This window comes from Temnothorax longispinosus, chromosome 5, assembly GCF_030848805.1.
Source record: "Temnothorax longispinosus isolate EJ_2023e chromosome 5, Tlon_JGU_v1, whole genome shotgun sequence".
NCBI classification, from domain to species: domain Eukaryota; kingdom Metazoa; phylum Arthropoda; class Insecta; order Hymenoptera; family Formicidae; genus Temnothorax; species Temnothorax longispinosus.
This window is the reverse complement of record NC_092362.1, coordinates 13,813,582-13,841,434: the sequence shown is the minus strand read 5'-3', so window position 1 is coordinate 13,841,434 and position 27,853 is coordinate 13,813,582. Positions and strand designations below refer to the sequence as shown.

Below are 27,853 nucleotides of genomic sequence, written 5' to 3'. Positions count from 1 at the left end.
AACGACACCGGCCATGCTTCTACTTGAACTGCATATTAAATATTAAACGATATCGGTGGCTCTCGTCAATGAGCCGCACGTAGTATAATCGAATCCGAGAGAAAGAGAGGAGAAAAAAGCTGCTGACCCGCGGCAGTCGTTATCGCAGCGAATCATCAAAATTTCCCTCGTCTTTACGCCTAACAGAATCTCCGTCATAATGTGTTTAATGAGTGCCGGAGGATCGTTCGAGTAATTGTCTGATGGTCTTTTCCATTTTCCATCTCTGGTCGTTTTTAATCTTTCGTTCGAATCTCATTCATCCCATTGTCTCGCACTGATAAAAATTACGCGATCGCGGTTTAGATAAATTCATACGAACGGTTTCACTTTTCGCTTTGCCGCACCTAAGAGAAAATCACACAACTGACCTTCGTAATTTACTTTACGAGTAGTAGTAGTAGTAAATCATAGAGTAATAATGCCAAATGCGGTTTAAATTACTTTCTAATTGCAAGAATATTAATTGCATGATTGACGAACTTTAAAAGATGTTAGAAAACTATATCCGTCATTGAATTTTGGCACAAGATGAAAAATTTTGAAAAGATATCAAATTCTGTGATTAAAAATATGAAAAATCTGATTAAATATAAAAATACCAAATAATATGTGACGTGTAATAAATGTTTACTTAAATTACTGTATTTTTTGACTCGTATATTATACGGCATATATTAAAATATTAAGTTGCTGCTATAATAATATTATTATATATATAGACGTTATTTATTCTTCGTGGCTACTGCGGCTATACACGCGCGCGAATAAAATTAGCCACGTTTGATTAAGAGACATGAGATTTCCGTGATGCAGAAACGTAGTTGTATTTCATCGCCGGGAACGTAATCGATCTGTCTGTCGGATTGCATCGAGTCGCGCTATCCTACCAGGCATCCGGTACTTCTACTGAGGCGTAAATCTCGACGAAGTATACCGAATTAAACGTGATAAAAAATTATCCTCGCGTCGATAGCTCGATTTCACTACGGTGCGGTTCACGTCAAATTAACCGGTTACAACGGAAACGCTTCGGGCGGACGGGAAACGAAATTCGAAAGCAAGTACGACGAATCTGAAGTGCGACGTTTTGCGTAAATCACCGACGCATAATTAATCCTGACGAAATTAGTAATAATAAATGTATGACAGGCAAGCTTTTCTGCCAACTCAATTATAAGGAAATATTTCCAGTATCTCTAGATAGCGCATAAATATTAAATAAATCTTCGATGCAAAACGTAATTAGACACTGCAGCTCGTTACGAAAACTAGACACAGATATTTACCCTGCTACAAAAGGGTACTTTACTGAGATATTTTATGTTGCTAATCATAAGTAGACATGAAGATTATTTTTGCAACGTGGAAATTCGTACTCGTGAGGATTCAGCGATACCGGTTTCAAGCTAATCGTTTCAGCGCTATCCAGATGAGAGTCCGGACGCACAGATCGAGTGCGTCGGCGGGCTCGTGAATTTCTCCAGTTAGCGTATCGCCGCGGCTAATTAACGGTGAAGTGTTTCTTGCTGCGCATCTATAAAGAATGATCTACTTAACAACAACTAATCCGCGACTGGTCCGTAAATATCACGCGCAAGAAGCGGGTCGCGTGTTTTCATTTCACGAACAACATCGCGTAATTTTCATTTATTACGTATAGGCGTCTTGTCCGATAAACTCGGGCGAGCGCAAGCAAATAATGCGATGTCCAGGGAGAGTAAATAGCGCGGTTGGCTGAAGAGGAATTATTTTCACGCGCGACGCAGATAAGAGTTGAACGTTTCACGATTGGCGGCACGTGCACTCTCGTAGACGTACATAAAGTTACAGAATATTGGCTTGTTCTTGTCTGCATTACGATGCTCGATATCTAATAAATAAGCAATTGGCAAATGAAAGAAACTGTACGTGTGTAGTAAGTACTGAACTGCTGTAACAAACACTTTCGAACCCGTCTATTACCCAGTGCGCACGCGACTCTAACGGGTGAGAGTCGCTCTCAGAGAGCTATTTGCTCGCGTTTAATTTCTTTCATTGCTGTATTTAGTATCTAGTATTTAATGCGGCCACGTGACTATTAATTTTATTTGTTTAATATGAAAGTTTAATAGCACTGTAAAATGAAAATGAGACGATCACGCTTAGCCTTTCGCTACTTAGAAATGTGTAATTATCTCAACTCTATTGAGTTCTTTTGCAAATATCGTTATATCTCTTTTAATGATGGAAGGAAATTATAAAGAAGATTAAATAATCATTCATTTTAATGTTATCAAAAATCAAACTAGAAGTATCAATCGGTTCATTGCATCGCAGCAGTTTTGAGGCGCGTAATATCGAACCTTGGCAGTTTAAGAAACAAATGTACGAAGAAGAACCGAATTTCTTACAAAGACACTGAAAAATTAATATAAAGAAATAACTCTATAAAGCTATTCTTATAATTATTTTCGCGTTGAAGAGAAATGCCTTCCAAGGTAACATTTTAAAACGTTATAGCAGTCATGAAACAATGTATGAATCGAGCGTGAAAGACTTCTAAATTGAATTTCTACTTTCGGCATTTGCAATCTGCCTTATATCAAGTCTTCAATTCGATGTTCTTCGAAAGGTAGAAGACGTCAAAGAAGAATTCAAGAGGGACTACATACGTGATGTTAGTGTTGAAAGGTCTTGTCCGTGCCGATAACTAGAATGTATACATACTATAAAGTTACGGAGGCACGAGAGTACATTACAGTATCGAAAGTCCATTATTTCGCGGCAGGTGCTTTTTTTCGCGGCTGTCTGTCGATTAGCGAGCGTTGTCGGCGTAAACGTGCAGGCTTCGTTGGAGTAAATAGACGGCGGAAGATAAATGATCATGGCGGCGAGGCGAAGTTAAATTGCATAAGAGCGTGATTAGCCTCGATTCCAGGCTGGCGAACACCGCGTCCGGCCGGGCGCGATCGACGCAATAAAATATAAGCGGCTGAAAAAAAAAATTCAAGACTGCCAAGGTCCTCGCGATCCTATTGTTCGCGCACCACAATTTCCTTATTCGCCGTCTCGGGGCGGTGCCTCGTGTGATCCTGCCCGCTACGAGACGGAATCTCGAAGTGCCTTGGCAGCGATAATCCGAACCGTCCCAATTAGTAATAATTACTCGTTGTCCACGTGGCGAAACGACGGCTAAATACGCACCGCTCTCTTTCTCCTTCTCTCTCAGCTTCCGCCGCGTCGCGTCACAGGTGTCACGCGATAAATTAACATCGCGACGATAATCGTCAGTCTCGTTCGCTTTACTTTCGTTGGATCGTACAAGCGAAGCCGGCTCGTCAGCCAACCGATTTTCATCCAAGGACGCCCATTATCGGTTCCGGAATAATCGCCGATAAATTTTCATCGTGTCACGGCCAAGCGCGGACGCGCCCACGTCCTCGCGATCGCGATCGACCAATCGGGGCACGGTGATTAACTTGCAGATCAAGCGTTATCGCTAGTGATTAGCGCGGATCTCATTTAAATCAAACATCGCATCCCCTAGATTCATGACATTTTACTGGTTGGATTTAAGACGTTGTTCGTGCTTGATAAGTAAAAAAATATAAATTCGCTACTTTTCTAGAAAAGACATGCAAACGGACCAAAATTCTGAGACTCACTTCCGACATGAATTAGATAACCGATATAATAAACAAATTTAGTCATTCTAAATTCCGTATATTTTAGACTTTGTCTCCTGCATATATGATTTTTAATAAAGAAAATAATTTATAAAAATATTATGTTGGCGACTAGTAAAAGTTTAAGTTCGTAATTATAATCGACGCAAGGTCCATCAGATATCTTTACGTCTTTTTGTCAAGAACAAAGTGTGGAATAGTACAATATAATTTCATACTTTACATGTAAAGCTGTACAAAATTACTATAGTTTAATTAAATGACTTTGGTATGGGATATTACGTGAGAATTTGGTTCTGCTCGGCAGGTGCTTCAGTGGGATCATAACGAGGATTTATGGGTCGAGCATGGATACGACATAGTGCGATGTTCCGTCGGGCGCAATTTGTGATTACGGAAATTTCCGTGTCGCGCGTAAATAACTTAGACGGCACGGAGATAATGAAATTGATCCTACATTTCATTTACGCGACTTAATTTATTGTGATAGGAACCCGAGCGCTGGCACGTAGACGATTATTAGTCGATCGACCATGCGATTATGCGTGTATTAAAATTTATAAGGGACATCGAGCTAGGCCATCGCGCGTTATCATCGGCGTTTATCGAAGATTCATCTCGTCCGGACCGTGGTCGAGATACTATACATCGAGCGCGTAACGCGCGTTCGCATCGGGAATACAACGATGTAACGACGAAAATGATCAAAGATGCATCGACCAGCGACGTAATACGCGTCTTTAACAGGTTAAAAATCTTTATTTCGCTAGACTTTATGCTGCGTTAACCAATTTTATTTGTTCCTGGTATACTGACAAAATTGGCGCACGGAGCGCGATGCTTTCTGAAGAGTCTAATGAATAAATCGCGCTTCGCTTGCTTCATTTTCCCGGAGACAATCGGTTATGGCGCGCGACAAGGAGTACACAGAGGAAAGAAAATTTAATCACTCGCGTTAAACGTGTAACTACACGCGGGTGTATGAAAATTATTCGCAACAGGGGTACCGGTATAAAAAGCCTCGGCGCAATTATCGGCGTTCACATATCGGAAGAATGCAACGAGCAGTGGGCTTGGTTCGATTGGCGGGACAGTGCTAATAAGGATATTGGAATGCAAGCGTGCGGCGTAATAATCAACGGTTTAACTACCATCTGTGTTATTAGCATTTCCATAATTCGGGGTTAAGCCGGAGTGATTGTTCGTAGCCGATTTTGCTGGGTTGCACGCACCTAACCATAGACTAACGTCAGGATTAACGGCCGTGCGAGAACATCTTTAAAGGCAGACACCTTGCCCAATCAGTATTTTATCCAACGACAATGGCTCGTTATGTGACGCCGCGACATTTTTCGTGCCACTTTTCCGCGAACGCGCCGAGTTTCGGAGTCGCATGGGCAATTATTATTGTTACCGTGAATGGTCATCCGGGACAAGCACTTAGTACTAATTACAGGATTCTCCGAGCAATTATTTTGTTATTCCGAGGTCGTCGTAGGGATCGCAATCACTTTTATGGTAATCGTTAGCGTTAAACGCACGTGTCTCAGAATGCATTCATCGCGAGAATATTCGAACGCGTGCGTTCCTCATTACGGCTAGATACAGCATTATTATTATTGCGAATTAATCTCTTAGGCGTAATTGGAAAATCATAGAGCAGCCTGTAAAAATACTATACAACATTTTCACCTGTTATATTCTATCCGTCAATTATCAAAAGCGCGCGTCACATGGAATTTCTTATATAACTCATACTTTAAATGTAATATATGTGTATATGTCTACATGATCTACACTATACCTACATATAAACATACAATAAAAATAAATTTAAAAATATCATTCTTGAGTAAACCTATTAATATAATTTATGTAACGTTTTTCTTTGCCTGGATGCAAATCAAGTATGCAAATTCTTTGCGAGTGCACATCTTGACTCGCCGACTCGTTAAGGACAAGAATACAAATCTTCCGGTTTTTCATGCTCGCTCGTAAGAGAAGAAAAAAATTGTTCGTTTTTATCTTTTCGATATAAATAAAAAAAATACTTACGTTACGGACAATCTCGATACGCGATAAGATTTTACGTGCGGATCGATTAAGCCACGTTCATGCTGCAGCCACTCGCGCGGCCGCAAACTATGACTAATAGCTTTCGTTGCGTTATTTATGGCGAAGCGGCGATTACTTCCTATGCGCCGGCACGATCGAGAAACGTCCGCAGCTTTCGCGATCGATCGATCGTGGCGAAACGACTTCTTTCCAGTCTTCAGCACCTGAAGAGGTCGTCCATCATCACCTCCGTGATGATGGAAGTCAATGGGCTAATAGACGTGTCACTAGACCACACAAGTGGTACATTCGTCTTTCATCTCGCACTAGAATCAATGGGCTTGCCCTGAGCACCGGAAATAGTCGCAAAGTACTTTTATAAGCATTCTATTTTTAATTAAAAGTTATATGTAATAAGAACATGGAAGAATATAAAAAGACAATCACTCTTTTAAAAATTTGAAACAATTACTTTAATTGGAAAATTCAATTTAATTTAAATTTTATTAATTTTATTATATTTTACATTGTTCTTAATCGCTATTTATTTTGATTGATCAAGTTCTTAACAAGAGCTTAATCAATCAAAATTAATGTCATACTGAACTTTTAAATCTAATTAGCTTTAACTAAAGTGAACTTCCTAACCAGGAAGGCAAGCGGATTTCGAATCACGAGTGACGTCTTTTGATTTGTGATCGCTACGATTTATATTCTCGTATTTACATAAACTACTCGATTGCGATTATCTAATATTGAAACCGTCGTGTTACTCCAGTTTTGAAGTACGACGTACGGACGTTGTCCAGGTAGAAAATGCCATCAGCGCGGTAAATTTATATGCAAAGTCGTAACTTTGCAAATTGAACGCATGTAATAAGTCCTTGGCACGTTATTTCTCGCGGGTCGTGATTAATTGCCGAGTTTCTCGCGACCGCTGAGAGATGTCTTTTACAACGGCGAAGTTAGACCACATCGCGTGTCGCGTAGCGAAACTCGGCTGATTTATAAGACGCGCATCCTCGATTCGATCGAGGCTAGACACGATACCGCGAATCGAACGCGAGAGTGACCGTCGGAAAAAGGAGAGAGGACATCGAGAAGAAGAGGAGAAGACCTTTGAAGTGCGCTGCATCGCTGCGGGTCTTCTCTTCGCCGTGTGTGTCTCTTCGGCTCGCTTCTTCTCTTCATCTCCTTCCACTTAAATCTGTTCTTTATCGTGCGCGCGAGAGATTCACGATTCCTCGAATTCGAAAAACTGGTTTCGCAACTTTTCGCGATTCAGCGAAGCACAGTCCGATGAGTGGCAAACATTTGTTGCCGCCCCGTCATCCGTTACGGATCAAATTGATGAAGATTGATTGCCAAAGATTGGGTGTGCATGTGTGTGTATGTTGATTGTTTTAATGCGTGCGGAATGTCGCGTGTTATGAAGGTAAAACGAAGTTGATGTCTCGATCGCTTATTAACGAACTAAAAAGTTTCGATTTAATTAAACCAAGATATATATCGACGCGTGCTTATTACATATAAAAACAGAAATAGCATTAACAAACAACCATTTTGCCAGGCAAGACTTGTAATTATGCGAATAAAACGACAGGTCTCCGATGCTTTTGATTTGTGATATATCTGCTTTACATAAAATCACTCATTCGCAATTGAATGACGATTTTTTTGCCAAATATTATAAATTGCTGTTCGCGTTTATTTTGCGATCTCCCGAGCGGACAGTCGAGACTGCATTTTAATTAGTTGTAATCGTGAACGGTCACGCGTTTATTCGCGTTTATTCGCAGCGTCGCGTATTCGTCAGGGCTGCGTAATCGCGGCGGCTGTGGTTCGCTGCGACAAACCAGATTCTTCACGGTTAACTTGCGGCCGGTTTTCACTGTTGACACTATCACACGCTGCGCGCGTCTCTCTTTCGAGACGAGAGAAGCGTACATAGGTATGCTATACTGCTATACGTCTATTATATTGCCGGGACTTATCGCACATCAAATCGTCTTATCGATGCCCGAGCGAGTCGCTGGGATCTGACTCTCGATATGAGAGAGAATGTTGCCTGCTCTGCCGTCAAATAAATGACTTTGTGTGCACGTTCCTCGTGTATCTGCCAATTATCCCCCGTGGAATTAATTGATAGGGCGATCATATCGTCGTTTTATCGTTGACGGAATAGATACCGCGTGCCCTTATTTTCTTAATTATTTTCAACTTTTTTCGGCGTGGCATGGCAAAAAACTGATGTCAACGATAATCGGTCGATGCAAGAAATTTCCTTGAAGATCCCATTTTGCGTATTCCTTTTACATACATATTTTATATAGAGTACGTGTAATTGCGATATTCATGGTGATATGGTTATTCCATGGAACTTATTAAGTCTTGAAATATCATTTCTAATTAATTAAAAGAAAAATGTTGCGATTGAACAACTCAAGACCTCGTTTGACAGAATTCGCATTTCAGGAAATGATATTTCTTCTGGATCAATTCTGGGGACTCTTTCGTTAATTTCACAGACCAGTAAGAAGCGCAAACTTGTTTATAGAATTTTTCATTAATTTCCTACCGATAAATCATGTTTCGATTCTTGATTCCACATCGCTTTTCAAGAAGATAAATCTTTAACATTTATATAAACTCTTCTATCCACATACTTATTAGATCCTTTCTGAGCGGATCCCTCATAAGTTCCACGCATGCATTTTAAGATCAGAAATATTTTCCAACCAGTACTTGCCCCACAATGGCACGCATATACAAATTCATATAATTCGCGTATTCGCGTCTTAACATATATTGCTGCGCACGAGCCAAGATTCGACCGCAAGGAAAAGGCAAAGTTCGACCTGTCGACTTACATCAGATTACCGCGGCGCGATGATCATCGATGACGACGCGAGGTCATTCATCATCCTCGTGACACGACGTACAGAATCACGACCTGTTGCGCGTACAAGCGCATATATATATTGCGCAAACCGAGGAAACCGTTATCAACGCTTGGCATATTCAACCTTCTCAGACTTACGTCGCAAGTTCCTCTCAGTACACGCATAGTTTACGGTTAACTGAAGTTCACGTACGACTCTGCATCCCACGCGACGAAATGAACATTCCTCTAAATCTCCCTCTCTTCGTTGGTATAAAATTTCGGTTTGGTCAAGCACCGGATATTATAATCGCGATAACGACAATGAGAATTTTGCTGGAGGTTTTCAAGTGCATAGAAAAATAAATTAGATCAATTTGATAATAAAATTGAGAAACACAAAAGAACATAAGGAAGATAAGATCTGGTGATTGTCGCTACGCACCGATTCATGGAGAACGGTGAAGCAACAAGCGGTTTTACTCGGATTCTTCATCAAGGATGAACGTAATCGCAGCGAACAGACAAATATATTATTATGCGAAATTATAAATTATCGAATATTTGCAAAAACGTATAGAGAATTTTAATCTAGTAAATAAAAATTTAATAAAAATTTACTAATATTTTATTTAATAATAAATTAATTAATGTAGCATAATTAAAATAATTAAAAAAATAAGAATTAAAAAAAGTTATCTTCTAAAACGGTCTTCAATCAATTGTCAAAATCAGGAGCAACAGGGTGGAAGAAAATTGAAAAATCAATTTGGACTTTAAAGCATTCAGAGCGTGTTCTTAAGGCTACTTCTCTTGCAAAATTATCTCTCCTTTACTTCCCCTCGGCGAGGCATATATTACCGCGGTAGGACGAGTGCACCTCGTAAATCACTCGTCGTTCTGCAACTCGCTAAAGTACAAAAGAGAAACAATGACTGGTTCTGCAAGAGTCATACATACACACGTAAGATGCATACCGAATGCTGCGTAACTGTCTACGACGAATAACGACGCATTTGTGCTACATTTCCAAAATCGAGATTTAAATTTATCTACATCTTTAGGAAAATAGTTTCATGTACGGCAGAAATATGAAGAAAAATAGAAAGCACTAAATACACACAATTATACGAGGTATTGTGTGTTTGCATTATCTTTAAAATAAATAAAAATGTTTTATTTGAAAGAAATTATACGCGACTCTCTTCTTATATATGTAATCAAAGTACTGTATGAATTAAATTCAACTTTCCAATTTCAAAAAATTTCTAATAAGATATGATGATACCTTTATATTACTAGCAAATTTATATTACTAGAATATTTACTTAACCACCTGCCAAGAAGAAATTATCGCGCAAGATGGTCGTGGGCGTTAGTGGGTCATCACGAAAAGAAATATATTTTTCCGAAAAGTATTCCAAACACTCGGGCGTGCGTGATTTATGTATTACATAGCGGATAGCTGTAATAAGCCGGTACATCGTTTCGCGCGTAGGTGCTCGGGAGATCAAGATCAGCGTTTCGTAACGACGTACCGCAATTTCTTACGTATGCCTGCCGCTATTCCCCAGACTTCGCGACGATATAAGTAAATAACGTATCAACGCGGCATAAACCTCATATAGGTACCTGTACTACAAACGGATACCGCGGACCGTTGCGGACACCCACGTGTAACAGGGCATCTCGTAATCTGTCGGACGCTCGGCGTAGGCTGCAGGACACTAGTAGCTTGCCGTCGCGATTATACAGGTGCAGAAATGGTCAGGTGAAATTTCACAGTTAACATTCTCGGCGAATCTGATAACCTAACATCTCATTGAACGTTCCGCATCTAAACGTTCCTCGCTTAACGACGACGTGCGAACACACGTCGAATCACAAATGCGCGAAGCGCAGAAGGCTCGCGTTACTCGAAACTCGTTTGCAGAAAGATTTCGCAAGTCTGCAAAATCTATTTGCTAAGCCGTGAAGCGAGAGTAAGGAGATAATAAGCAAACCGGTATATCCTATTATCAATAATTGCAAAACTTCGTTATGAGGCAATTAAAAGGCTTACCTGGTGCGGTAAAGACGGCGCTTGAGGTTACTGGATTTCAAATTTAGATAACAATGTGCCCAATAACGAAAGCGTATTTGCCGACACTTATCAACGTCATATACGCATTAGAGGTGGGTAGGTACACGCAGGTTCTTCTCTGCGTACCTGCGTGACTTACAAGACCCAAGTCTATATTTCAACTAGTGTTAAAGTCGCGGCCGCCGCGCCGATTCCATCGGTACGTTCCGGACCTCCGATCATTACGCCCGTTATAAGCCTGTCACATAGCTCATCTCGCACACGCGTTGCTTCTTACTGATGTACGGCAAGCGTCTCAAATTTCTTTTTTCCTTTTCTATTTTTTTTACACAATCAGCTTATTGGTAGAATTAATTTAAACCACGCTTTCAATCAGTTCGAAACATCTAGATGAAAAGGTGAAGCGCTTATTGCTTCGGCTAATCATACATATATATAGAAAGTTCTTATCGGATTAACGCGGTGTTTTGTTCATTTATTCACACCTGATATCTTCAGTTCGTAAAAAAATGAACTTTATTGTAAATTGATCGTATTATGAAGCAATCGAGGAAATGAATAGCTCTCATTGCGCGCTCGCATATAAAAATCTCGAAAGGTTAAAGCGAAGATGATGCTCTCTCGCGCACCGTTGCGTCAGCGGTACGAGATAAGACTTTCACTGAAGAGTCAAGTGTCCAGAAGTGAGAATACGAAACTCGCGATAGCTTTTACGTCTCACGAGAACTCGATTTCCGGCTTCGTCAAGCAATTCAGCCGTCTAGTGAGATCCGCGCGCGTCAACCGTAATTTAATTCACGATTCTCCTAAGGAAGAAGGGAGATTCGCGATATTCGGCACTTGAAAGGCTCGTGAAACAAATTAATGTAATCAAACTTAATGACGGCACGATTAATTAGACGACGTATCTCCTCTCGAGAGGGGAATTCTACCTTTCTCTCGTGAGATTCATTTCACTATTCTCAACCGGCCCTCCCCCCGAGCTCTCCCTCGACACATACTTTCTTATATATACAGTATAATACTTCAGTCGCGCGGTACCCAAGATTCAGACTAAAACCAAAGGCAATGCTTGCAATTACCATTTATGAGGCCGAATCTTTATTAGTCAAACGTAAACGTAGGCGTATATTACAGGATGGAATGGAACACGCGTGGTATCGATTAAGCCAGCAATAGTAACGTGATTTACAACGTTATGGACGCGCGAGCACGGATAAAATCAATCTTTCCTTGGACCTCCTTTGACATTTAATAAATGTAAACTAAACTTTTAATAATCCCAAAAAATCATCTTTTTAGTTAAAAGAAATTCGAACATTGAATTGCTCGCGAACTCAACATTTTACGCGGTAAATATGGTGATCTTATCAATGTTCTCGCTTATCAATGAATTAATCTTAGCATCGAAATATTTTTGTTGATAAGACTTGTATAAGCGCCGAGTTACGGTAGATGTAAGTGTAAGCGCCGAATTGGGATAGACATATGGTAGGCGCCGATTTGCGATATATGGCTCCACCTGTCGAATGGGGCTAACGCGACAGGATCCGATTTGGAGCAGTAGGAGAAGATACTCCGAACGGTCTGCCCGCGATTCAAGGGACTGTGATCGTGGCTGCCGGTATTAATTAATAAAAATACCCGAAAGGGACTGCCGAGTCGGATTGTGTTTTGTGAAACGGAGCAAGCGGTAAATCGACCGAACATAATAAACGGAGCAAGTGATTTTATAATGCTGACTTATTAAAAATTGCCTACAGACTAAAGACTGTTATATAGATAAGTTCATGGCATTATTTATTGATAACTCACCGGTAGAAGAAGTAAGGACAAGGGCGAGTGCCTCGCGGCCGCCTGTCTAAGTCTGAGAAAGTGCAGTAAGGGGTCCTCGGTTGCCCTCAGCTCGTCCAGCGTCCTCCTAGCCTCGCTGTACTTCTCCAAGTATTCCCAGTAAGAGTTCCAAAACGGGCCGGGGAATAAGTCTCCTGTTGACAGCGTACACCGCCATAATTAAAATCTGTCTGTGCCGCGGCGTATGGAAAAAGCACCGAATTCCGTTATTAAATTACATGAGACTATCTTTCGCCGGCCGTAAAATAATTGCGCTTGTCATATCACCCGGCGCGGCGGAAGGTTTTACGTTCTCCTCCGTAATTAACAGTACCGTCCAACGCGCGCATAAATGCGATGCGGTAAACGCAAAGCAGAAAATAAAATAGTGTATCGCGTGCAGCGAAGTAAACCGTGGCGCTAAAAAGGAAATTAAAATCAAATCGGAATTATTAATACATACCTCCATTTTGTTCCGTCTGTTTTTCGCGGACGAAGATACATACCCTCGTCTCTTTCCTTTTTTTTTTCTATTGGAAAATGATTTACTTTCGAAATTAACATTTTTGCCCGCGTTCCGTTTCCCGCCGTGAAATGCGGCTTGCACCGTGTAATTCGCCGATTCAACGCATCGCGAATTTACGGTAGTCCATAGGCCTCCCCAAGTACGTACGCGCCACGAATTGACATCGCGCAATTACACCCTCGGGAGGGCGGCTGCCGCGTGTAAAAAATGCTCGCTTGCACGCGTGAGTCACGGCCAGGCGGGCGTGAAAAAATATACGCGGTATCGTGTTTCGAGATAACACTCGAACGGCACGAATAAATTCCCTTCGCGGAATGCACACACGAGCCGCGGCGCCGATTTACGATTCGCCGTCGTCGTCCCGCACGATAAAGGACCGGCGGTCGTATTAATGTAAATTCGAAATGGCCGGTGATAGTCATTTCACGGTAATAGTGGCAACGCAAGATGAGAGTACTCGGCAGCGGAGCGCGAGCTAGTCGAGAACGATTCATCCGACTCGCCTAATGCATAAAGCATGGCAAATCTCGGTCGGGGGGGTACCGCTTAATTAGCGCGTTTTCTTTAAGCAAGGCGCAACAGCCCCTGTTGATCGCTCTCGCCGTTTATCACGCGCGATTATCAGAAAACGTAAAAGAAAAAAAAAAGAAGGAAGAAACGAAAGGACAAGATACTCGACGCGCGCGCGATTATCGAAGGGAAGGGCGCACGGTCGCCCTTGATAAGTTCCACTTTACCAGTTTCCTAAGATGTGCAGAGCCGAGAACTGCTTGTCTCGGGCCGTTCTCTCGCGGGGCATAATAAACTCGTTAAGGTCGCTTGGCATCGTAATCGATAATCGCGCAACGATAGCTAAGAAACTCCATGTATATGTGCATACTCACTCGACTTGAAGGCACCGCTGTCCCAATTTTCGAGTACCCCGCGGATCTGAAAGGAAGCAAAAAGGGCGCGGTAGAATTGGCTTTTAAAATACAATGACCAACATATACAAGAAAGAGAACGGGGGAAGGGGGACCATGTATAATGTATGAAGAGAGATGACTTGAGTTCGAGGCGCGATATACGCTCCTTTTCGATTCATTATTTTCGATCTGTCGCTTCCATCACCTGTCACTTAACCCAAAGCCTTAATACGTAGCTTATATACTTTATGTTATCGTAAGAATACTTTCGCACACTTGCGATTCAATAACTGCCGCTGGATCATTGTTACTATGATACGTTCGCAAAATTATTCGGGATTGTTAAATTTATCACAGTTAAAATGTGATTTATATTTAGCGCTTCACTAATATTACATTATACTAGTGTTCAAACTTATATTTAATATCAATCGAAGAAAAATGGAGCGTGGAGCCGTAACAAAATGTTAGTGTTCATATATTCTATACTTTTTAAGTAAAGAAGAACGAATTGTAATGTACATACTGTTTTCTTCGATTGATTTCTAATCTTATGAGTCTTACTATTATATTTATATTTAATAGTTAATGATACGCAAAACAATAAGCAAAAGATCATAAATTAAATATGAGTGACAAAATAAACTAAAAATGTAATTGATCGTATTATAGCCATAACTGACGCATTTATTCAGTGATGATCTTTCTTTGAAAAACAGAAAATATATAAAATATTTTATTGCTGCAGTGTTAATAAAGTAAGTTTGTCCGTGCTTCATTGCGAGAAAGACAATTTTGTCTGAATATCCATTACATTTCATTGAACCCGGTAATTTTCTCGACGGTTAGGGACGGAAATAGTTATTTCGCTGACGGCGCACTCTCCAAGTATTCTGACCGATTGTCAGGAACATTTGTAGCTCGATGATGTCAAAGACCCTAAACGGTTCGAGGCCAGACCACGTCCTCGAGAGGAGCGTATATTTATCTGTTGACTTATGACGCAGCATTATGCCCAATCAGGACATCATCCAAAGAAGCACATTCGATATGAATGAGCTTGGTAATCCTCAAGACTTCCACACACAACACAAAGGCGGTCGGCAGGTCGTCGATAACGTTACGGTAGCTAGCAAAGCCGGTAATGTAAATTCCACGCGGCCCACATTCGCATAAGTCATTCTAAGAGCTTTAATATTAATCGGCTTATGATACAGTTATAGACAAAGAGGGAGAAACTCCTCCGCGGCTACTCGATATGCGGATGCTCTCTTCGCGAGTTCTCTTCGCGGGCGCGATAATAAAATGGAAATAAACCGGTCCGCGGATAGAATAGCGCGTTACATCTGGCACGTAGTAATTAATTTCGCCGTAATAAACGTGCCGCGCTTCGTGAAATTGTATTACACGGTTTTGGAGCAAGAAGCACCGCGCGCGCGCGCGCGCGCGTGGAGGAAGGATGAGCTCGTCGTTTTGCGTATGTGAGGTACGCAAAAGAGTGACGGACGGGATGCAGCGTTCCTCCAAGGCCCTTTAATGGCAAGGTCTTCCAGGCCACGCAGGCGGATGGAAATTATCGACGAGAGTCAATCAGCTTGCCTCCGAGCTACGAATACGTATCTATCGGAGGCACCGTGTAATCACAATAAAACTGCCGCCGCGCTGCCGCGCGCAGTGTACGAGAGAGCTCAATTCCTAACAACCAATTTGTTCCGGTTTAATTGCTACGTCTCTACGTGCGCTATCACAGGAAAGCAGAGCTCTCCTGGCTTTAACGCAGCGGCCGGCCAACAATTATCGCGATAAATTGTACGCCGATCTCGCGAGCATACTTCAAATTTCAAAGGCACGTAGACTGCAACGTTCTCTTCGCACAATGCAAACTCGAGAATGAAGGCACGGAAAATGCGAGAGAAGATCGAGAGTGCCTTTTCGCTCGAAATATCTTAACGCTGAATTGGAATGTACCTATCGGTGATTCTTTATAAGCAAAAAAATGTACGTAATTTTATGGAATAATGAAATCACGTATTTTTAGCTAATGCGTGAACTGCTATGATATATAGAAGGATTTTAATTATAATAAATCTGAATTTATTTTACCTCCTTTACATCAATTTGAAATTATTACATAAAGTTTAAATATAGAAGCACGTAGCGTGACATAAATAAATTACTTCGCGTACATGATAAATGAACTATTAGATTAATTAAAAAAAAAAACTGAACTCGGATTAGAGAGAACATCGAAATTCAGTTTAACTCAGTCGCTGGAACAGGTCAACGACCCATTCTTATCCGAGCCTAAAAGATTAGAAGAACGACGACATGTTGAGCTATAAAACAAGCGATAAGGTATGTGGATGAGGCAATTTCTGAAGAGAAGATCAGATCTTCGTCTCAGAGGAAACCGAGAAAACTATAGACTTTCCAAAGGTAAAGAATTTTAAAACATTAGCATCGTCCAGCTACTCTTCTAATTTACAGTAATTAATAATCCTTTGATAAAATTAATATAATATTTACATATATGTATATTCGGTTCGTACATACATATGTAATTATACGTTTTTTCCTAAATTGAGTGATGACTTTATTTGATGGTCATGTCGTTATATTCATTAACTATTTAATGAGAAAACTCATATATATATTTTGCATATAAAACAGCAATTATATTTAAGTCGCCTCAGTATGATGTATAAGAGAGGCTTAAAGTGGATATATAATTAAAATACTTATCGCGGCAAGCGATTCTTCCTATAGTAGAGAATGTCACATTCTATGCAACGAATTTTTATCGATCTCTCGTCCGACGGTATCACGCATTACGTATCGATAAGTCACTTGGCTCGAATCAAGAAGAGAGATGATACCCGGCGTGAAATGAAAAAGGGAATGCGTGTGTTTGTGTGATGCATGTAGAAGCAACGATACGTGTGCTGCATCGTCACGTCGTTCTCGGGCGTCACGATGCGATGCGTCGGCGTGTCGATGCGTTTCTTATTGTCAGATACGTATCTATGTTAAGCGCGCACGTAGTGCGTGCCTCCATGCATTTATGCATCGCATTATACGCGCCGACCGACGATAGGATAGGTACAGGGTGACCCATTCGTTTTCGAGGCTGTCGAGGGTAGAGGAAGTGTGTCTATGCTCGAGCGATCATGAATTATGTATACGTACGCGGTCGAATATCGTCATGCTGCGTCATTTACTCTCGCCGTGAACGGCAAGGAAAATAATTAATAAAATAATTACGCAGAACCGCGATCGCGGTCCCGATTAATCCCGGAAATCGCGTTAAATTCGACGTAAACGCCACGTTAAATGTCGCCGCGACCACACGAGCGGATCTGGTTATAAAGTCGCGTAAACTAACGATTAGACGATCAAGTAAATTAATCGGCTGTGAAATTATTAATTAAACGGGCTCCCATGCAGAAAAAAACACACGCAGTGCGCGTTTGATTCAACCGCGATCTCGTGTACATGTGTATGATATGTATAACACAACCCGCGATCTTGATTTTAATGACAAGATCTGAGATAAATCTAAGATCGAGTGCTTCCCTAGCCAGCACCTCGCGAAACGAAGATTCGAGTCAAACGGCGAATTAACTTAAAAAAATTAAGTTGTCCTAAAATCGAAACGGCGAGACGCGGACCACCGTGTATGAGCGACCGAAGACCCAAAGCGACGGCCGCAGCTCTTCTATCCTCTGAATAGTGATGGACATTCGATTATTATCGATAATCTCGACCGGCATGGATATTACGACGGACACCGTAGCCAATTTTTCGCTCGTGCTGCTTTTCTCCGTCGCGCGGATACGCGGATGCGCATTCCTCGGAGGCGGTTTTAATTATACGTCGCACGCGCATGCCCGTCCCTTCGGTCCTGCCGCCCATCTAGGACGACGACGACGAGTATGCGAGCGGAGGGCGTACCCAAAAAAAGCAGGTCGAATCTCCGCGCGTTATTAGGCAGCCTACTATGCACATATGTATGCGTTTATCCCATTATTATTTTATAGTTGCCAGGACGGTCGCTAGTCTCGTATTCTTTCTCTCTTCCTCCCGTCCTTTCTTCGTTTTTTTTCCCTGAATGATTGACGATCGATAAACGAGATCATACAACCCGCACCTGCGGCATTGATGCTTTCTATATGTTGATTCGTCGGGTATCCGCTCACGACCGAAAGTCCTCTCACATTTTTTTTATTTATGTTAATCGAGCGTTGCGTCCCGATATCTCACCGGAGCAATTAATTAAACGCTGTATACGCCATCAAGACGATAAATAGCTCTCTTCCCGTTACAACACGATGAAAGAATAGTGAGCTATAATCAGATTACGGTAAATCCAATCATTTTTGTCGCCTTTAATTGTCACTCTTTGCTAATGAAAGAGACATAACTTGTCGATCGCAAGTATTCGCAACATATTATTAAACGCACCGATCAAACCTAATCATTGCCGAGTGATACGACGTCGTAATTTCATAGAATCAAGTTTGTCAAGACACGACACTTCATAAGACACATTATATATAAATATAATTGCCAGATATAATTAAGATATATGATTTAAAAAATCGAAAGTTGTAATTTTGAACAATTTTTCGACGATTATCGAACATAAATGCTTGGCGTTCGTGTTAATGATCTTGAAAGAAATACTAAACTAATTATTAGAAAACCACAGGGTTATTTTGAGTTCATATCATTTACCGGTATCGCGAAAAAAAAAAAACATTTCTCCTTGCCACACGTGACGACTGCCGATCCTCTCGGATTCATGACCCAGACTTACGGCACCCACGTGCACCGGATGTACGCTTCCTTAACGCTTCACTGCCGAATTAAACGATTCTGAGCGACGACGCTCGTCTTCGTAGCCGTTCGCCATGTGGACACGCATCGGAGAAAGTAGATTCGCGTTCCTCGAAAAAAAAGTCTCTCTCTTTCCGGCCGGCCGGGCCGTCCCTTTCTGCACGACCGGCGGCTTTTACTTGCGCTTTAATAATGTTGTAAGGCCGCCTCGCTCGATCTCACCATCGAAGAGTCGCCCTTCTCTACACGGCAGAGCCTGTCGGCAGGAGTGAGCCGCGATGCGGAAAGCAACGGGAGAAAACGCGAACGATGATGCACGCATGACGTATGTACCCGGAATGTAACACGACATGGGCGGCGGAAATCGTGTAGCATGAGAATGCTTGTGGCACTTCTTGAATTCATTACATCATGAGAAGCGATGCACTCGTAGAAGATAAATTATTGCTTCATAAAGTAAATTAAAAAATAGATCCAAATATCTTCTACCTTCTTTCCTGCTGTCTTCTTTGAGCTAAATCTAAACTTCTTTATTCTTTTGTTTTAAAAACATAATGCCATTTTTTCATTTAAGTAATGAAATAAAAAGTAAAATAAATAAAAAAAAGTGTGAATAATCCAATCTTTTAATTTATCTTTAGTTTTAAACATATCTACTATTTCTTTTCTACTACAAAAATTATTTCTTAATTTAAGATATATCATAAATAGGTAGATTTTTTAAAGATCATGTGCTTGCGGAAATTATTTATATAATTTAATCCTGTGCGTCTTGTCACCCTTGCAAAAATCGTTTCGCCGCCAATGCAATGCGAATTCCGTACGGGATTATCGCGAGCGCAATGTTCGATCGCATACAATGGTAACATGGGCGTGTGCAACCAATGCCAACGATATCGCTGACGATTAACCATGCCTAGACTACTTTGTAGCAGCCGTACGAGTTTTTCTCCAACTCGCATATCGGGAAATCTCTGTCCAACAAACGCCTAGCTGGAAACGAAAACGTGGGATCTGCAAAACAAGATTACGCCGTAGAATCAAAGATCTACATACAAAACGTACGATGATGTATGATACGATACATCATTGGTATCGAGAAATATTGTTGCAGAGAAACCGGAAGAGAAATTTGTGAGAAAGCAAAGATTTATAGATCCGGGATATAAGATCTATTTATCGCTGCATCATTCGATAGAATCTTGCCTTCGATTCGCGATATCGATAAATGAATTTCTAATGGAATTCTATTGTATCTTACAGGGTGATCCTACATTTCAAGATTCGGATTAAAGAATCTACGCTCTGTATGTGAAAGAAATCCTAATCACGTCAGGACTCATAGTGGACCTGTCGTGGAAGGCTATAAAACTGATATGTCACGAGAGTAGTCATTAGAGAGTTTGTCGAGTTCATCTAGATCAAAGAAGAATCAGAAGGAAAAAGTCTCGTGCTTCCTCCTCCTTCTTCCCCGCACAAAATATGCGAGCGCGTGTATACCACGAAACGCACTTTCTCCTGTCCCAGGTTAAAGCGCGCCGCGCCGGTGAGAACGTTTCATCGCGATTTCCTAGGGCGTTCGTCGAGAGATCGCGAATTTGATTAATGCACGGGATCGACCAGCAGACACGAACAGCATTCTGCATTTAGCTAACGTAGAGCCTCGAGCGCCAAAAAATTGACAAGTAGAGAAAATCGTCTTAAATTTTGATACTTGAACGCGTATAGTAAGAAAACTAGGTATAAACATTGAAAAAAATATATAAAAACTAAATCATAAAAAATTGTAATATTATAAAAAATTAAAGTAAAATAAATATATCTAAAAAAGAGAATTACTTTTTTTACTTATTATATAAATAAATATCTTTTAAATATTTTCTTCATGTCAAAAAAAATTTATAAAATTTCAGAAAAGTTTAAAACACCAAAATGTCAGTCCCATACTGGCGAGTGCAGTCTAAGAGCCATGGCACATAAAAAAACTTAAGCAGTAAGCACGTTGACATATAACTATGTTAAGTTTTCGAGAATATATACTTGACCGCGATTGGTCAATTTGCTTACTGTTTAAGTCTTACTGCTTAAGTTTTTCTATGTGTTATGACGCTAAGATTACGTGTAAAGTTGCGTCTATTCGATGTGCATAAGCTTGGGCGATTAGTCACGAGTGATCGCCTTATAAATTATCCACGTACAGCCATTATGCAGCGGCGTGCTTCTCGTGAGAATTCTAATCCTTTGGTGGTCTCTAGCTCGCGATGCGCCACCGAGCTTTAAAACTGCGAATGCGTTCACTGAACGAAACGTGCGATGTGTGAAAGACCACGTATTGAACTAACTGTAACTAACTCGCTGCGAAACATCGCCGGGCGGCTCTCTGTGCCTTCACGCAGCGCGTTTCGACCGACGACCGACTGTGCCTCGCTCTTTACGACGCGCATTTTGCGCCTTCGAGCCTAGCAACGGAGATTGTAAAGACCATACGATGCTAAACACTTGCGAACAATCGTTATTATTTGTAGAAATTCTTCAACACGAATTAACTTTCTTCGAAATGTCTCAAAATATCAATAAAATAATGTTTATATTAACATTTGCAGTCGTGATATTATTTATTCGTGCAACTGCTGGAGAATCATCGAATTTGACAATAAGCAATAATCTTTTATATATGACCGAGAAATAACAATTTCCTATTATTTCTTTTGTGAACCCCACTAATAGCTTCCAAGAAAAGGAGGAGCGAAGAATATAAAATAGCTCATTTTTCATTCTCTCCAAGGTTTTGTCCTACAAACGGTTAAAAAAATAAAATAAAATAAAAAGTTGGCGACTCTCGCAAAAATGATAAGGATGGTCCCATTAGCGATGGGACACGGACGAGTCGTCGAATAGGGACATTTATCATTTTTTCGATACTGTCGTCGGGTCTTCTCTGTTGGCTCCCCAAAGCCTTGTCCACGATGGCAAAGGCGCGTTAAAAATAAATGTCGTCGCTAAAAGGCGCGGCACCAAAGGTGCGATTAAGCCTTCTGGCGATGGATCTTTTTTATACGTACCTTATACCTCTTGCCCAGTTTCTTTCTATAGTTGCATTCCCAGCCGCTTCCTTATCCCCACACTAAAAGCTCGCGTTATGATATACATAATCTAATGAATGGAATTTCTTTGTCGGTGTGGCGACTAATAATCCAGACGAAGGCGGGCAGAGGATCGGGTTATTAAACTTTCTACCTTCCGAGATGCCCAACGTGATGTATACTTTCGCATAATCTCGGATAATCTTTATAAGCTTGCGACTGATAAAAAAAAATCGAGAAAATAATAATAAAAAGATTGTTGTATTGTAAGCAGATTCAACGTATTAAGCAGCGTATTAAGCAGCGTATTAAGGGTATGAAATTTCCGTGCCGCGGTGCCGTTTGAAAGCATCTTTACGGTCTGTCTCGGCAGCCGGCGACGAGATAGTGTCGTTGCCAGTAAATAAGGAAACGACGGAGGTCTTTGGACGTGCCGCTTTCAATCTACGTTAATTATTAGCAATTGGATCATTAACCTCGCATTGGCAACACAGGACGACGGAAACCTAACGGCTTGGTAATTGGAGAACATCTATTGCTATTTTATATACTCATGTGTGTGACGATTTATGAATTAGAAAATAACTTAAACTTGGCAATAAATAAATAGATTTAAAGTTCTGCTGCTAAAACGTAAAAAAAATGTTTCTTTAAAGTTTTTATCTCTGTCATAAAATATCTCGGTAAAATATGCGAGATTTACTATATTTATACAACCGAAAATAATTATAAGATCGTAAAAAAATGTTAAGTAGTTTACACGAGTAAAATACTTAAAAGTATAACTTGATATCTTGCAAAAGACAAGTAGCCAAATTTAGGGTTAAAAAGATTGCTGATGTGCGTCAACAAGTAGAAATTAAATTCTGAGAAATACCTGTCCCCATCTCTCTCCTGTATAAAAAATAAGATTCTAGACGATGAAATCGAAACCATTCCGGGCAAGCCGGTATCCCCGTTCACTTTCACGATAAACGCCACGACGATGACCATCCACTTTCTTGAAATACACACCCAACCCTTTTTCTCATCTCCCATAGGTGTTCCACTTTCCACTGCGCAATATCTCTTTTTTTACTACAAACGGAAAATGTGCGAAAAAACGTGATCGATTGCAGCGAGCATCGCTTTAATAGGAATAAAATTACACACGTTTATAACTCGCGGTCTAGTTTCTTAAAATCGAATATGAATTGCGGCACTCAATTATTGTTTTTATACTTTGTAATTGGACAAAAATCGTCATTAAATAACATTTTATAAATAAATATCAAGCTGATTAAAGAGAATACGATACCTTACTCTTGCAACCTTCCTTATAATCTATTTCATGAAATTATTAAAATTATGCAGATATTATCAAACAATATTAAAACAAATGATAATAATACTTCAAAAATTTATATGGACGCAAACATGTATCAAATTCTCAACTGCATAAAAAATGCCTAATAGATTAATCGATAAAGACCTTGTGACCTCTTCAATAGGTAGGTTCTGATTAAGATTTAAGGTCGTGACAGAACTGTGAACTGATCGAAAGAAACTCGGTCAAAGTGTGACATTGACGAGGGGCAATCGTGCGTTCTAGGCGAATCGCTAATTCATCGCGCTCCAAAAACGAGAATCGATTTCTCACCGCGACGAAGTGGATGTGCTTCCGGACAAATCTGTGGGTCAAGGTTCACTGGGATTGATCAGCGACTGGAACGCGCCTCGCCTCGCCTCGTCTCGCCTTGTTTCGCTACGTGTACGATTCCCGAAACACGGAAATCTGTCGGTCGGCTCTCACCGCAATTTTCTGACAACGGGCCGCAAGAAGAGCGATCCGGGCAAAACGCGTCATCGCGCTCGGTGCAAAACCGCCGGTTTCAAGTGCAGCTTTCACATTCTCGCGCGCTCTGACCGACGAAGAGGAGGCATTGCCCTGCAGGTGCGGTGCCCGTCCACCTTCAACCGGCCTGATGGTGTAGCGCGCAGATTTTTCATTCGTTCGCCCGTAATTTTATCAATTTTTTTAAACGCTCAGTTTCACCAGCTTTCCATGAGATAAATGCAATCCGTTAAATCTTTAACGACCCTTAACTGCAATTTGTTTTGTTAAATAATGTAATCTTTGAGTCATTAATTCCTTTTTTTAATGCTTTCATTAAAAAATCGGTATATTATCAATATAATATTATGTCAAATCTGAAGAAGAAAAAATGAGGAATAAAAGTTTAAATATAGCCGCTTTTAACTTTCATCTACCAATATACTAAAATGTCACAAAAAACTTTAAATTATTTAAAAACAAGAATACATTAAATCGTGATTAAAAGTACTTATTTTTCGTGAGATATCGGTTGTATAATCAAAAAATTAATAGAAAAATTGAACGATGGTACTGGCGCAAACTCAATAGACGGTTAACTCGTGCGTTACTTGATCTACTCCGGATGTGCGCGAGGTGAGGAGGTAAAACGTGCGAACGCGAATCGCGCATCGCGGCGCAGCCGCAATCGCGGCAATTAATCTCTGCCCGACCGATTTCCTGAAACTACGATTCCCAGGCGAATTAATTACCGCTGCCGCTGCCGCTGCCGCGGTAAATAAGTTAATCGCCGCATGCTCGCAAAAATACAAACGACGTAGAAGGGCGTTGGTCTCCGGATGACGCGTCGCGCCGCATTCTCGCGGAACGGCGCGGCAGCGCGCGTTTCTCGCGCGACGCACCTGCATCGCGCGGAAGCCGTCGTATTAAGCTCCTCTCCATTGCACCACCGCAACGACCGACCGCGACTGCCGTAACATTGCGTTACGATGAGCAAAAACGTAATTTACGACAACGGCGACGCAACCAGCGAGATCAGGACAAAGAGCACCATCGGCTGTCTGTCTGTCTCTTCCTCTATCTCTTCAAAATTCTGCATGGCATGGACTCGTCAGTCAAACATCAACAAGCATGCCGGATTCGACGGAAAAAAGCCGTTCACTTCGATCGAAACTTCTTTTTTGACGAAGAGCTAACGAAACTTTGAACCGCTCTTATTAAAATTCTCTTCAGGAGATCATTATCGGGCTCGCTTGAACCTCGTATACTCAGACTGTTTCTACTTGTCGAGAAAAATCGTTTCGATATGTTTATCCGAGCTACCGTATAGTAATAATACAACTTCTTTAACTTGAACGTTTGTTTATGATGCATGCATTAAAAAAAAGTTAAACTTATCAGAAAGTAATTTTTTATAACAATTTACTGTAATATGTAGCAAGATTAACTTAAATAACAAATTATAATTTCTTCTTATTCAATCTTAAACATATTTATATTAAAGAATTATATATAAATATATAAGTGTCTCAATCAAGAATTGATTTAAACAACTTCTACATCGAATTGTTCATCTCCTGACATAGTACCGCGAAAGATTAAGGAAGCAACACCGAAAGGATATTCTCTCGTCAACAGTCCCACCTCCACAGGAACAATCCTTTTGAAGCTGCTTGAAGAGACAAATAAAGTAGAAGCACCTCTGTTATTCGCGTGTCTACCGAGAAAGAAAAAAGAAAAGAAGAGAAAGAGGATAAAGAAAAAGAGGAAGAGACGAAAAGAGGGACGAAGAAAGATAGATATACGTCTCTCCCTCGCCTTCCAGATGCGCGATTGCTTCTAATTGCCCTCTGGGTGACCGCGAGGTGCCTCCAAAGTGAAATTGCAGCGGCGCAGGCCGCGATGAGAAGCAGGCAACGGGTTCTGAATAAAAAGAGCGCGTCGAGAAGAAGCGAGCGACGCGTACAGGACGAAGACGGGAAAGATTGGTCGTGATGCCCTCCTCGAGAACGGCGAGAACGATCCCGAGCGTTTTCGCTAATTAACCTGCGGTTCGGGCCGCGCGCTTTTGTATCGCGTCGAGAAACCCGCAACACTATCTTTATAGCACTAAAATTCGGTAAACGCTCCGCGGTAAATCTCCACGCGAAATACAAAACACGGCTTGCGCTTCCTTCGACCAGAGATAAACCAGTTTCGGCCATACGAGACTGGCGTTCTCCGTCCGAAATTCCATCGAGTTAAGACGTCGCTTTATTACACGAGCGTCGTGCTACGCTTATTCATTGATCGATATCTTTTGATATATATGTAAGTCATTATTGTTGCGCAACAAGTTACCGCTTTGCTTTAGCTTAAAAGAAAGCTCAACGCTATAAATTTGACTTAATAATATATATAATGATCTTAAACGTAAATTCAAAAAAATATTACTTAATTAGCAAACAAATAAAAATCGTATTATGCGCGTTATACCTACATGTTATCATACACTATCTGCAGATACACACGCATCTGAATCGTAGGGGAATATTATTAACAAAAAGCAATTATCTTTAACTGCTAATATAGCTATAATATTTGTTGTTATTATTATTGTTACGATTGTTCTCATTATTGCTAGTATTTACGAGTCAAGTCGGCCGTAACTTCGAGGATCGAGTCTCGGCAGATCCGATCTGTCGATTACGATGCCCCACAAAAGTTGAGTCTGCGGCAAAGATAGTGTCTTAATCACGATGCTCGCCCCAAAAGGAAGTTGGCCAGTCACGGGAATGAAGGTCGCGTGTAGCATCCCCCATCAGCAGGATTTTTCTCTCGAAATTATCATCTCCGCGAACGGCAGCGGCAACGGCGGCGGTTGCGAACAGGCCGATCGAAGTAACCGATAACCGTTTAATGCGCTCATTAAAATAAAATGTAAATCGTACCGCACGTCGGCGTCGGTCCAAGGTCTGCCGCCGCAACGCTGCTTAAAACGTCACTCCGGCCAGGCGAGTCAGGAGGGAAATAAAACGAACGTAGCGTAGGAGATCATAAGTCGCTACAATTAATATCCGGCGGCCCGCAATAATCTTTCTCGATACAGGAACACGATTCACCGCGAGGGAAGATCAAAGAAGAAGAGAGACGCACGGGGAGTAAAGGAGAGACAAAGGAATGGGGAGAGCGCGAGAGAGAGAGACCTCCGATTTTTGCAGCGTTTTTGCAGCTTGCACGGCAACTTTGTTATTGATGGCCGCGATGTTGAGAGCACAGAATAAAGAAGGTAGGCGTTTCCACCCTCGGTTTCGCCTCGCGAATCCCGCGCAACGATCTCCGCGCCGCGGACGTTTTTCACTTTACGAGGCTGTTGCTTGCGAGGTGCACACTGCACACAGCCTCGAAGGTAGTGCCGTCGCCGCGATTCGAGACCCGAGACCCGAGTACCATACGTACGTACGCCGCTCGTCGTCTTGTAAAAGTCAATATTTATGAGGGTGCTAACCACCGTCATCGCTCATCCCGACTCGTTAGCCGGCTCTCCGCCGGCGCGGCTTTGTGTTTACATCCGAAGGACAGGCATCCTCTCTTTATTGTCAGCCCTAAAGAAAACACGTCCACCGTCGCGCTACACGGCTATATGAATCCTACTGCTGTTGCCGCTGCTGAATGCGACCCGATACGTGCCTGGCCTCAGGCCGTGTCAGAAATCGCATCCGTTTATCAGCATACATTCGTACGCGTTGTCATAGTTATCGATCGTACTTTCAGAAAACACGCAAATTGTTATCGCTCTGGACCCACGAAACCGATTCACGTGGCTTTAAAACTGAATTTTTATTTATTGATCCGCACGTTCGAATAAAAATAAGAAATGACAGAAAATTATCGAATTCAAAGATTTTTATTATCAAGCTGGCTTTATATTCTTGAAAGATATAGCCATAGCTGCAGTTAATATTTTCTTATTTGAAAGAAATGATCTACGATGAACTATAATTTAAATAGACATTACCAGATCATTTCTATAATAATATTATAACTATATATTACGTTTAAATAAGACAAATAAGTAGGCAGATCATAGGATTCATTTCTGCCTTATAAAGTTGTATACTTTCTCTCGATTACGGTTTCCATATCGAAGTA

General features: G+C 41.2%; 1 protein-coding gene across 2 annotated transcripts in view; it reads right to left on the bottom strand.

Annotated features, from left to right (window-relative positions):
* The window catches only part of LOC139812823 (rho GTPase-activating protein 20), a 187,330-nt gene that overhangs the window by 116,518 nt on the left and 42,959 nt on the right, over window positions 1–27,853 (bottom strand). For both annotated transcript variants that reach the window (XM_071777920.1, XM_071777919.1), the window contains exons 4-5: window positions 13,970–14,015; window positions 12,542–12,714 (exon numbers count right to left, since the gene is read on the bottom strand). In XM_071777920.1, coding sequence (XP_071634021.1) covers window positions 12,542–12,714; window positions 13,970–14,015 — 219 coding nt within the window. The remainder of the gene's footprint in view (window positions 1–12,541; window positions 12,715–13,969; window positions 14,016–27,853) is intronic.